Genomic DNA, 14222 nt, shown 5'->3' on the forward strand with positions numbered 1-14222 from the left:
CGCGGAATTGCCATAAGCTACACAGTATAACATAAACCCCAAACATCTTAGTACCTATTATAATAATTACAATTGGAAAAAACTGTTGGTGACGAAATAACGCTATCGCACATCAGACCTACTACCTAAGGAATCCGTAGCCTAGCGTAAGATATTATTTGAAGCAGATCCGTGTGTTTATATCCTAATCGATTTCGTCTAACAGAATATCAATTTCACTGACAATGAATATATACAACAGACAGGTGTGTCTGGTCAATGTATATTTCTCTTCATTTTTTTTTTTCATTTTCTCCGACAAACAGTAATCGATTTCAGAAAAAAAAAAAAAAAACATCAAAGGGAATTCCTCGGGAGAAATGACTCGTTTAAGAGAGAAATAATTGCATGCATATGTTTCCTAACACAAACTGTGAACGCGTCCTCCGAAAGTAACTCCCCAGAAAAATTTTCACGGACGAGTTTCGTCTAAAGGACATAAACTTCTCCATTCAAAGACTGTTACTCTTTGATTTACAGCCGGCAGTTAAGTTAATGTCTTCCATGCCATATGTAGCGAGGTATAAAAACCTCACGGCAACCGTATAGGTAATTGTGAGAACCAGATCGGGCGTAAGGAAAATAGTATTTAAATGACGGGCCGTCAACAGATTGATAATTGATTAGTCCCTGCGACAAATATAACTTTGTCACTTCACAGTGACGGTATTATGATGTTTTGTGTGTGTGTGTGTGTCTTTTTTTTTTTTGTCTTTTTTTTTTTTTTTGTCTTTTTTTTTTATTCCGATCGTATTTCCCCTTAATGATGCACCGACGACGTATGATATCCTGAGTGAGCTTAACGATTCCTCTTATAGCCAGTAACAAGCTACATATATCAATATACATTTAAAAGTAGTGTACGACGTTTAAGAAAACCTGGTCCATTTTTGTTTGTTTTGTTTAACGACACCACTAGAGCACAATGATTTTTCCATCATCGGCTATTGGATGTCAAACATTTGGTAATTTTGATATATAGTCTTAGACAGGAAACTCGCCACATTTTTTTCAATTAGTATTAAGGGATGTTTTATATGCACCACCCTACAGACATGATAGCACATACACTGGCCTTTGATATACCCGTCGTGGCGCACTGGCTGCAAAGAGAAATATACCAATATCCCTCCCCCCCCCCCCCCCCCCCCCCCCCCTCCGACCAACCGCGCATCACGAGAGCGCTTTACAAGTGAGCTACGTTCCGGAACGCCCCTGTTGCCTTTAACAAGTCATTACGTACCAGAGTTAAAAGGTAGACGATCTTGTGTCACAGGCGACACGTGGCCCGATCAAAGAAGAACAATTCGTCACATTAGAGTGCGGCGCGCTACGTTTCGGCACATTCCGCTCTGGGCGACACTTTTCGGAAGGGGACGCAATTTATTTCGCGCGATCCACGTCAGCCCATTATTGGACAAATTGACTGGGTTCTTACGAACATGGCGTCCCTAAAGACATTACTGTCCGAAAGTCGTAATTGCAGTCTGTCCGAGTGTGTGTAGTTACCGTGCAGGTAACACCTGTGATATTAATCTACAACGTGTTTCTTACGTCACGTCTCGTGGTAACAAGCAGGCAGATTGTCTGACCGAGACGGCAGTGATTTGTATGTCTGTAGGTAGGGACAAACCCAGGTAATAAATCTGAATGTGTTCCACTCTGCGGGGGGAGGAGAGGGGGAGGGGGGAGGGGAAGAGAGAGAGAGAGAGAGATATTCCGAACAGTAGTATATTTCAGTTGGTTTTTCTGCGATCGGGTTTTGGAGGAGATTTATCCGTCGTTAATGCCCGACAATACTTAGCCTAATGCTAGGCTGCGTCTTACAGCTTTCACTTCTACGGCAGTTAAGTTACTAGTCTGAGCGCTCTAATGCTATTCTAAGACTATCGGCTGTCACGACGAAGTTGGCCAACTAACTGTTCACACGAGTTTTAGGACAGTCCATTTGCTAGTCTGAGCGCTCTTGTGCTAAGATCAGACTACCAACTGCCATCGAAAAGTTGGCCACCTTTCTGCACTCATGATTTCTTCGGCTATGCAGTTGCTAGTCCGAGTATAACCCATTAGTTGTTAATCTGAGCGCACCCGTCGCAAGTCGGGAGTTGGGGGAATTAAAATGCAAGTTGGCCAACTTTTCGCTGGTGGTTGACAGTCTGATCCTAGCATTAGTCCAATGCTAAGACCTGACTGTCAACTGTTACGACGAATTTGGCCAACTGGACGGTTGCGTTGTAATTTCCCTTAACTCCCGGCTTACGACGGGTGTGCTCAGATTAACAACTAATGGTTTATGCTAATCTAAGACTATCAGCTATCACGACAGAGTTGAGATGTTCGGATACATACCATTACGACTGGGATCTAACTCACTCAGTACACCCCTCCCCAATGGTGTAGATACCATTTTTTTCAAATGTTGCACGATCCTCCCTTGAAGCAATCATGTATCCGCGCCTGTACCAGATTAAGGAAACAAACGATATACTGTGATAAATTTCTTTAGAAACAATACCAACACCAGGTGTCTAATAAAGGTCATGCTGACGTCAAGCAAAACAAAATTTCACGTCTGCAAGAAACGTGTTTGTACAGTCTAACTATTGGCATAGAAAGACGTTCTGGTAGAAAACAAATTAAAATGGGGTGGGACGTAGCAGAGTAGCGCTCGCTATTTCTCGTTCCAGCCAGTGCACAACGGCTGGTATATCAAAGGCATTGGTATGTGCCATCATGTCTGTGAGATGGTTCTTGCTTCTATTGAAAAACAAAATGTATCGGGTTTCCTCTCTATGTGTATATATGTCAAAAATACCAAATGTGTGACATTCAATAGCCGATGATTAATAAATCAATGTGCTCTAGTGGTTTCGTTAAAAAAAATAAAACCTTTCATTATTACAGTGTTTACGCATGTATAGAAGGAAGGAAGGAAATGTTTTATTTAACTATGCACCACTCAGCACATTTTATTTACGGTTGTATGGCGTCGGACATATGGTTAAGGACCATACAGATATTAAGAGAGGAAACCCGCTGTCGTCACTTCTTGGGCTACTCTTTTCGATTAGCAGCAAGAAATCGTTTATATGTACCATCCAACAGACAGGGTAGTACATACCACGGCCTTTGTTACACCAGTTGTGGAGCACAAGCTGGAAAGAGAAATAGCCCACTGACGGGAGAGAGAGAGAGAGAGAGAGAGAGAGAGAGAGAGACACACACACACACACACACATAGACAGACAGACATATAGACAGGCAGACAGACAGAGAGAGAGAGAGAGAGAGAGAGAGAGAGAGAGAGAGAGAGAGACACACACACACACACACACACACACACACAGACAGACAGACATATAGACAGGCAGACAGACAGAGAGAGTGTGTGTGAGAGAGAGAATGTATGAGAGAGAGACAGAGAGAGAGAGACAGAGAGAGAGAGAGAGAGAGAGAGAGAGAGAGAGAGAGAGAGAGAGAGAGAGAGAGAGAGAGAGAGAGAGAGACAGAGACAGACAGACAGACAGACAGACAGACCAAACAGTCGCTATCACATACGTTTTTTCTTTCTTAAAAACAGAACAGACAGTGCATCTTGAATAGGTCAATTAGACGACGCTTTTTACAAATGATTAAGATCGTAGATTAAAATATGATACACTTATGATTACTGGTTTGACTTTGATCGCTTTCTGATTTACACCATAAAACACGGACACCCTTCACCTGGAAACCGAATAAGATTATTTTAACCAAAAGTAGTTAGGAATTGGATTCTGAAGTCAAATCTAGAGAAAGAGAAAAAAAAAATCATCTTTGTTGGAGAATCAAGTCTTGATCTCCACTTCCTTGATTTATCGCGCTTTGGGACTACACTCCCCAAACAAAACGAAATCCCGTCCGCTTTTCTCACACGCCAACATCCTGGGCGCTTGCTTGGCCCGGTCAGGTTTATTTCAATCTAAATACAACTCCACTTGGATTTTCATCCTTTTGCACCTGAGTTTTACCTGGAGTGATTTATGCTGAAACTTTCCTCCACCGATAAACGCGGCCAAATGGTGCTGCAGAGGTTTTGGGTTTCGCATCCCTTGTTGGCCCTTAGCTTTTGTTGGGGAGCTATCAACTAGAGACAAAGGTCTATCGTATAAATCTCATTGCCTTCCAAATTAAGGGACGACCACAGCAAATTTATAGCTCTTGTTTCGCGAGACACGGATCTGGCGACAATGGGCGACAATGGGTGCCCATTGAGCGAGTTTTACCATGTGTGTTGTTCTGGTCGTGTGATCATCAAATGATCATGGTTCCAGTGTTGGCAGGGTTTTTATGGTTGCCCACATAAACTACCATCTAGAGAGCCTCGTGGCACGGTGGCCGTGATTTACATCTTCTTTCTCAATCCTACACTGGTCAGATTCGAGTCTTTTTTCTTTTTTCTTGCAGGACTGGAAACGTGAATTGTTTAGTCAGATTTATGTGTTCCACGCTCTTAAAGTGACAGTATCACGGGCTGCGAAAAGCGAAAAGCGGTCCAATTGTTTACACCTAGCAGGTGGAATAAAACTTCACTTGCTAAAATAAAAAATTAAAAAAAATATATCGCAGGTAATATTTCATTTAGCTTGTGATCATGTTATATTTTAATTTTATGATGTTTTAAAATACACCTCAGAGATCTTAAAGTGACAGTCTCAGGCAGCGCTCGAAACAACGGCCTACGAAAAGCAAAAAAGCAGTCTCTGTTTTAGGCCTAGTAAGGGAAGTAGACATTCACCTGTTAAAATTACAGCACAAAAACGTGGGTCAGTTTTCAATTAGCCCGTGATTCTGTTATATTTTAATTTCGTAATGCTCTCAAATATCTCGTATAGCTCTTAATTTTAAAAATAACGGCCTATGAAAAGCAGCGAAAAGCAGTCCAGTTGTTTAGACCTAGCAGGTGGAATGGAAATTCATTTGCTAAAATAAATATTAAAATATCGCAGGTAATATTTCATGTAACACACATTTAAAGTTTATAATGTTCTGAAATGCATCTCAGAAGTCCTAATTTCCCACACACTGTCCCAAAACCTCCACTCACCTCATGCTGTCTTATTTCCAAGAGGCCATATGTTCTTCTTAGCAGGCCATATTTATTTTGGCCTGCTATTTAAAACAAACCCCTTATTAACAGCAGACAATATTGTACTTCCTATTTCGAGCCCTTGTTTTTTTCTTCCCATGTTTTTGTTTGAATTTAAAAAACCCTTATTAACAGCAGACAATATTGTACTTCCTATTTCGAGCCCTTGTTTTTTTCTTCCCATGTTTTTGTTTGAATTTAAAAAAGAACAAGAACAAAAATATAAAAACGTATAAGGAATTGCTAAGCAATTATGTAGCTCTATATCATACCTTTTGTAGGGAAAAAAGTGTGTGGAAGTTGTAGATCAAATCATTCGTCATGTTGAATGTAAAACAATAAATATGTTCGTCAATTTGAAAAAAAAAAAAAAAAAAAAAAAAAAAGATCAGGAACTATGAAAATGATAGCGTGCCATTTAATAGTTCTTACTCAGATAAAAACAAAGATGAAACGTTATTGCCTATAAAGATTCCACATACGGAATTGAGTACAAATCATGTTACATATGTGTATAAACAAGATACATACAAACGTCATGTAATTCTAAAGTCTAGATCAGCAGTAAACGTTAAAGTTGGTTTGTTTACCAACACCAGTAGAGCACATTGATTTATTAATCACCGGTGGTTCGTGCCAAACCAGTCTTCTGGCTATCCAGAGACGGGATCCGGGACAGACAAGCTCAAAATCATAGTGGTATAGGAGCATGTTAAAATGTATTGCACTCCCACTCGCTTCTGTGGTTGGATGCCAAATAATTAAAGGCATATTGTCACAGACCACTAACCAATTTCATGGTCTAACAAAGTATTACCTGAACAAAAATAATTTGATTTGTCCCTAAATGTACCTTTTTCAACCATCTTCATAACCACTATACTCCATTTATTAATGATATTTTGTAAAAATAATTGAATTATAGCAATGGTCCATAATTCAAAAACTAAAATTGCCGAGAGGGTGGACGTGGATTTCATTCCATCATGGTTCAGTTAATGTGATTCAATAGCTAGATTTTGTTTCCAACAATTAATGTAATATTTATTTATTATACATTTTTAGAGAAATAAAGTCCTTAAATCCGTGACAGTATGTCTTTAAGGACTAATTATTGTCAATATATGAAGAATCATCAACAAACGTGCATGCAGCAATAGCACTGGCTTGATTTTGAATAATTAATATATTTTTTGGCGTACTCATACTTATAAATAGGTAATTGCGGAAAGTCAGATATGAATATATTTTGACACGTTGGGTATTATATTTCTTACATATTGCGATATACTGATATTCAGATGATGCTAATATTGATGAAATAATGAACATCAAAGAAAATCAAAAACACATCTTAAAAGTATGATTCATTTTCCAATTATTAATTTCACAAATCAGACAACTACTCACACAATACTCGTTCCAATTGTATGGGGTTTTTTTTCTCAAGTCATTTATAAACGGCTATTAGATCGACGAATAAAGAAATAAATTACATGCATTATGGTCGCTTTAAATGCATTAGTTTTTTTTCTTCGTGTTTCTTCTTTTTATTGTTATTATTATTATTAAAGTATTGCCGTATGAATTGAAGGAGTGAGATTTAAAAGGGTATATTTGGTGAATGAATGAATGAATGAATGAATGTTTAAGGACACCCCAGCACGAAAAATACATCGGCTATTGGGTGTCAAACTATGGTAATGCAAATAAATAAAGTGATGATCAACATCACTATAAAAATTCAAGGTTTAAACAAAAATAGTGTAAAGAACTGTGCCAAAAATACAAATACAAATATCACAGAATTTTACGGACACCGAATTTTACTCTAAACTTCAATTTGTGCTGTTATTGGCCATTCTCAAAGAGAATGTTACACCCCTGCATCACGGTGAGGTTACAGCACGCGCAGGGGATATTTGGTGAAGCAGAAATTTTATTTGACCAATGAAATTGCTATAATAAATAAATAAATACATAAATAATTAAATAAATACATAAATACATAAATAAGTAAATAAATAAATAAATACATAAATAAGTAAATAAATAAATACATAAATAAGTAAATAAATAAATAAATACATAAATAAGTAAATAAATAAATTAAAAAAAAAAAAAAAAAAAAAAAAATTCTTCAGTTAATAAGACAATAAATAATGAGTGAATGAGTATGAATTAATTAAGAACGCATACCCGATTATGTGTTTTTACGTGAATGAATGCAATAATGAAAGTAAGAATGAATGCATTAATACATTAATGAATGAATGCATGAATGCATGGACGAATGAATGAATGAATAAGTGAATGAATAAATAAATGAATGGATAGATAGATGGAGGAATGAAATAAATAAATAAATAATGAATGAATCGATGAATCAATGAATGAACGAATGAATGAAAAAAATAATTAATCAATTAATTAATTAATCAATCAACAAAAGAATGAATTAATATTTTAATATTTTATATTAGGATCATTCCATATAAACTCAAGTAATCCTAACCTTGAAACTTGATAGATAGAGATATAAAATGTTTCATTTCACTCGTCGTGTCAGGTTTTCCTTAGCCCGTCTCAACCTTTCTCTCTCTCTCTCTCTCTCTCTCTCTCTCTCTCTCTCTCTCTCTCTCTCTCTCTCTCTCTCTCTCTCTCTCTCTCTCTCTCTCTCTCTCTCTCTCTCTCTCTCTCTCTAGGAAAGTGGTACAAAGTCTGCTGTTTCCACGGCCATAAAAAAAATTCTGGGACGTTTCGTGTAGATTTTATTGCTTTTGTCTGAAGTCTTAAATTAGAAAACCAGAAGAGATCTGTTTTTGATAATGGAGGCCGGTTTAAGTCGGTTTCATACTGTGTGAGTTTGCTGATCTAGAAAGAAAATAAACACCGGTGGGTGGTTAGGGGGGTAAAATAGAATCAGGTCATTGTAAACTAGCGAAAGGGCTTCTGAAAGTTAAACAAACATTACATTTTTAAATTAAGAATTGCACGTTTTGATGTTTGTTTGTTTTTTGTTTTGCATTATATTTATATTTGGTTTATTTGTTTGGGTCTTTTTCCCCCTGTTAATTACTGTAATAATTCCAATCATACGAAATTAACATTGTTTTGCTGACCACACACCCTCTCATAAAAGTACACTTTTAATATGTCGTCTGTGAAACTCACACACACACACACACACACATACACGCACACACGCACAGAGAGATAGAGAGTGAGAGAGAGAGAGAGAGAGAGAGAGAGAGAGAGAGAGAGAGAGAGAGGCGAGAGGGGCGAGAGGGAGAGAGAAAAATAACGAGAACGAGAAGGAAAGAGAAACGGGGGGGGGGGGGGGGGAGAGAGACATACATACGTCGTTCGCGCTTGAAATTTAATGTTATATTAAAGAGACTGTCCCTAGTTTTTTTTTTACCCTTGTAAGATGTTTCTAACTAATCAGTCATTTTAGCGACCACAGTTACATACTAAATATAGTTTCTAGTCTATAATATCAATGTCTCTATACACAATTTGTTTCTAGTCGTCCTAGTGTTTGTATGTAGCCTAAACTGGATTTGGTTTGCCAATAATTTTTACTTACGAAAGAAAATAAAATGAAGTTTGAACTAGCGCAAGCACCAGGACGATCAGAAACACAATGATTTTATGCTGAAAACAAAATGTATTTAGTTTTTCATTTTAGTCGTTAAAAAGTGTTTATTAGTCGCCAACATCTTAACAATGGAAACACTGTATGTCAGAATTGCCACATGTTTCACATCCAATAGCCGATGATTAATAAATCTATGTGTTTTAGGGCGGAACGTAGCCCAGTGGTAAAGCGCTCGCTTGATGCGCTGTCGGTTTGGGATCGATTCCCGTCGGTGGGCCCATTGGGCTATTTCTCGTTCCAGCCGACTGATATATCAAAGGCAGTGGTATGTGCTATCCTGTCTGTTCCTGATCCCTTGCTGCTAATCGAAAAAGAGTAGCCCATGAAGTGGCGACAGCAGGTTTCAATATCTGTGTGGTGCCTAACCATATATTCGACGCCATATAACTGTACATAAAATGTGTTGTGTCGTTAAATAAAATAGTTCCTCAAGCAAAACAAATTTCAACTTAACAACGAAAACACATTTAAGATATCCTCTTCAAAAATAGTATATATTTTAAAGGTCCAGACTTTTGGCACATTATTAATACACAGTATATAAACAAAATACATAAAAATTACAGTATTAAAAAAAAAAAAATACCACCTCAGTTATTAATAAAGTGACTTTTTGTCGAACTATTTTCTTCTAATTAAATGTATTTTCGTGTTTATATTGAGTTGTAATCATTGCCATGAATTTGTCCTAACGTTACCGACTTACTGCCATGATTATGTCGTAATTTATGTGACATCCAGTGATCGGATTATGAATCACCGTCACAAATTACAATAGAATCATCAATCCCCAAGGATGAGTCGTCTCGAATATCAACATATTCATGTGTGCTTCTTAAATTACGACGTATTTAATGCACTATAATTATATGATGTATGGGCAGTGTGGAATTGGAAACAAAAATACCAGTAATAAAACTAAATGAACATGCCGTCCATATTTGTATAATATTAATTAGACTATTATATTTGAAAAAAAAATGGTTACGAGTTATATATTCTTACATATTAGTACATTCGTGTAAGCACTAGCCGCAAGGACATTTTTTTTTTTTTTTTTTTTTGGGGGGGGGGGGGGGGGGGGGGGGGGGGCGTAGCCCAGTGGTAAAGCGCTCGCTTGATGCGCAGGTGGTTTAGGGTCGATCCCCGTCGGAAGGCCCATTGGGTTTTTCTCGTTCCAGCCAGTGTACCACGATTGGTGTATCAATAGCCGTGGTATGCGTATTCTGTCTGCGGGATGGTACATATAGAAGATCCCTTGCTACATTAGAAAATATGCAGCGGGTTTCTTCTGATGACTACGTGTCAGAATTACCAAATGTTTGGCATACAATAGCCGATAATTAATGAATCAGTGTTCTATAGTGGTGTCGTTATACAAAGCAAAAATTTTTCTTCAATATAATTTATCAGAAATGCAGAAAATACTTTTCCAATCAAACAATCAATATTTATTATACAGAAACGCCCAAATACCTTTATATGCATGTTCCAGGACACGTATAATATTATTATTATTATTATTTTATTTATTTATTTTATTTATTTATTTATTTATTTATTTATTTATTTATTTATTTATTTATTTATTTATTTATTTATTTATTTATTTGTTTGTTTGTTTGTTTGTTTATTGATTTCTATGTGTTATTAAATTTTATTATGTTTCGTTTATGTTTTATTTTGTATTGTTTTGGGTTTTTTTTTTTTTTTTTTTGTATTTTTGGGTGTTGCTGTTTTGTTCATTTTATCCAACTACTATTATGCATGGCGTATTTGAACCCACCTCATTTCACAGCAAAAATCTCAATGTCTGACAAACTCTTTAATTTCGCGTCTTCTCTTGTTCCACAGGTCCAAACTCTGCACAGCGCAGGAGAGGTCGCCAGACCTACAGCCGATATCAGACGTTAGAACTCGAGAAGGAATTCCAATTTAATCACTACCTCACGCGGAAACGACGGATTGAAATCGCACATGCTCTGTGTTTGACGGAGAGGCAAATTAAAATATGGTTTCAAAATCGCAGGATGAAGCTGAAAAAAGAGAACATGGCGATAAAAGAACTGAATGAGAACTCTAGAAAGACTGAGCAGCTTAGTGATGACGTCAGTGATGAAAACTCCAGTTGAGAAAGGAAAAACAAAACAAAATAAAAACCTGTTGTTTTGTTTAACCAATGGCTAGTTACTATTTCGACGGAAGACGGGTATATTTGTGTTTATGCGCAGGCGCAAGAAAGCAAAGACAGTTTTGCACTTCCTGTTGCAATTGGTGCCGACCACATCACATGTCCACATTATATTTGCGACGTAAGTAAGCAATTGCAATAGTAGAGAATAGATCGTACGCACGTCGCTTGCTGGCTAACTCAGGGTCGCTTACAGAAGTTAAAGAAAGACAAAAAAGAAATGATGAAAGAAAGACAAAAAAGAAATGATGAAAGAAGGAAAGAAAGAAAGAAAGAAAGAAGAACGAAGGAAACGAAAACGGCTAGAAAAGACAAATGGCGGACAGACCCGCAATTCCGCCAAAGTAGACTGGTGGCTGTACGCTGCTTAAAATGTGATAGCATTAACTTAAAGCGTAACAGTTTTCCAAATCCGTGACCGAAAAACCAGTCGATGCCGTGCTTCGACCAGTTCCATCTTTCTATCACTTATGTTAGAGAATTTTATTCAAATTAAAAAATAAATAATAAAAAACCCAAAAAAAACAAGGACAGACAACTCCAGTACATTCAGTGTTCGTTGAGTCATTTGGAAGATTAGATTATCTGCGTGAGGTTTCTGTTATTCGTGTGTATTGTGTCTTGACTCGATTCATTTCGCCTGTCCCATGACAATTGTCGATGTTTTTGTGTGTGAAAACCAACTATTGTAGAGTCGTCATTGTAAATCACGCACCAGCATGTTTGCGAAGGAAAAATTGGTTCTCGACCCTATCCCCCCCCCCCACCCCCTCCTGCCACCCCCATACCGTAGTGAATTGGTTTCTGTTGTATGGCTAATTAGAAGCTACCTCCATTGTTTTGTCAATCGCCAGGGCCCATATTTCTGAAGCCATCTTAATGGTACGAGATCGTAAAACCATCGTAGGTTGTGACGTCACTACAGTACAATCCATAGTAACGTCATAGTTTTAGGATGGTTTTACGAGTTCGTAGGCTAAGAATGCTTCAAAAATATGGGCGCAGACTCGTATATAACCTCAGATACTCAGAGCTGCAATAGCCACGCCCATCTAGAAGCAAGGCGCATCATTACACTTTTAAACAAACTGTACATTTTCCTTGGGGAGGGAATTTGTCCTGCTCCCTCCATCTCCACCCCGCTCCATGCTATATATATATGTATATATAAACAAAGATAAAACTATAGGTTGTGCTTCATCCCCAACTAGAGACTGTGCCCCCCCCCCCCCTCCCTCCAGATATAGTTCCTACGAGCCTGATATCTATTTCTGATCTTTCAGCAAAGTCTGGTAATGAACGAGAAAATATTATGTCATGAAAGGCGGCTTATTAGGTCATTATGGATGTTCTCTGGTAGCGGACCGAGAAACGAGACACGGGTTGACCATTCCTTGTTCCGTGTTGTTGTAAAGGGTAAACCATGAATTTAGTTGTGATAATAGTGAATTTAATTATTGCGCTTACGAAATGTGAATAATATGTATACCTGTCATCTTAATCCCTTTTTTTCCTTTTTTTCTTTCTTTTTAAAAAAAAATTCAAATGCAAAACTTTACATTGTTTTTAAAAAGGACAAATGGGGATAAGTCAGGTTAGGAGATATGGTGGGGAGTCAATGACCGATATATATATATATATATATATATATATATATATATATATATATATATATATATATATATATATATATATATATATATATATATCTTTTAATATCCCGCAATACCCCTTCAGTAATCAGGGTTTTGTTTTAACCTATAACATGTGATTTTTATTTCTTTTCCTGTCTTGCTTAATGTTATGAATAAGAGCTAATGCTATGTACATTACAGATAAGAATGTCATGAATATTATAAACGGATAACAGTGCTCAGAATATAACGAGGTAGCTGTAAACTTGAATTCCATTCAACCAATCAAATACATACCCGTAACGAGAACCCCTAGCCCTTACATTTCAGTTCGTACACTTACATAGCTACAAGGTGCTAAGACGCAGTTTGGAAATCTTATTTATCAGGGCCGTACCTAGCATAAATACCAGGGGAAGGGTCGTAATGTGGTCTGGATCTTGTGTGTTCCAATATGGACCAAAATGACCTTACTGTTTGTAAATTCCCTGGACTAGTCTGATATTGAAATGCAAAAAAGAAATAAATGATTTAGCATCAGTAGGGGTTTGTTTGAACCCAAGACCCCCAGCCTACGCAGTAAAAGAATCCGGGTACAATGAGAGAGAGAGAGAGAGAGAGAGAGAGAGAGAGAGAGAGAGAGAGAGAGAGAGAGAGAGAGAGAGAGAGAGAGAGACAGACAGACAGACACAGACATTCAGAGAGACAGAGACAGAGAGAGAGTTTTCTATATTAAACAGAGATTTGTGTTTTTTTAAAGTTTTCTATCGGTAACTAGTACGCCCTTCTTCCCCACTAAGTACTGCCCTGTTACCTAAACATTTTAACACGTCATGTATCGGTTTTGTATGAAACATAATATAGTGCTTGATGCAAGCATGTGGCAAGTTTATTCACACGTTTGGGTGGTGTTTCAACATTTGATTCAAAACGTGACTTCCCATTTACCTTTGTCTGTTCTGCTACACGTGGTTTAACACGTGGTATGAAACGTCACGTAACACGTGGTATGAAACGTCACGTAACACGTGGTATGAAGCGTCACGTAACACGTGGTATGAAGCGTCACGTAACACGTGGTATGAAACGTCACGTAACACGTGGTATGAAGCGCGATTTAACGCGTGATTTAATGTAGTAAGTATAATTTACGACGTGTTGGAAGTGAAAATGCAATGCAATAAATGCAAAAAATAAAAGTAAAACATACTTATACGGTATGATAAAATTACAAATATCTGTATTAAAATTGTCTTTGTGTTCGTGTGTTCATGAATGCGAATGTATATATGCGTGTCGTGTGTGTGTGTGTGTGTGTGTGTGTTGTGTGTGTGTGTGTGTGTGTGTGTGTGTGTGTGTGTGTGTGTGTGTGTGTGTGTTGGCATACAGAAGACAGATATTCATTTCATTTCAACTTATTTTCGTGCTTATGTCCAATTAAGGTTCAAGCACGCTGTCCTGTGCACACACACACACCCTTCAGCTACCTGGGCTGTCTATCCAATACAGTAGTTAGTTAGAGTGAAGAGGGTCTAGTGGCCTTACACCTACCCACTGAATCGTTAAGTC

General features: G+C 37.5%; 1 protein-coding gene across 1 annotated transcript in view; it reads left to right on the plus strand.

Annotated features, from left to right (window-relative positions):
* Positions 1-13955, plus strand: part of LOC121385229 (homeobox protein Hox-B7-A-like) — a 50343-nt gene extending 36388 nt beyond the window's left edge. The window contains exon 2 of the mRNA XM_041515811.1: positions 10683-13955. Within this exon, the coding sequence (XP_041371745.1) occupies positions 10683-10960 (278 nt within the window). The 3' untranslated portion in view covers positions 10961-13955. The remainder of the gene's footprint in view (positions 1-10682) is intronic.
* Positions 13956-14222: the final 267 nt, after the last annotated feature.

This window comes from Gigantopelta aegis, chromosome 11, assembly GCF_016097555.1.
Source record: "Gigantopelta aegis isolate Gae_Host chromosome 11, Gae_host_genome, whole genome shotgun sequence".
Lineage (NCBI taxonomy): Eukaryota > Metazoa > Mollusca > Gastropoda > Neomphalida > Peltospiridae > Gigantopelta > Gigantopelta aegis.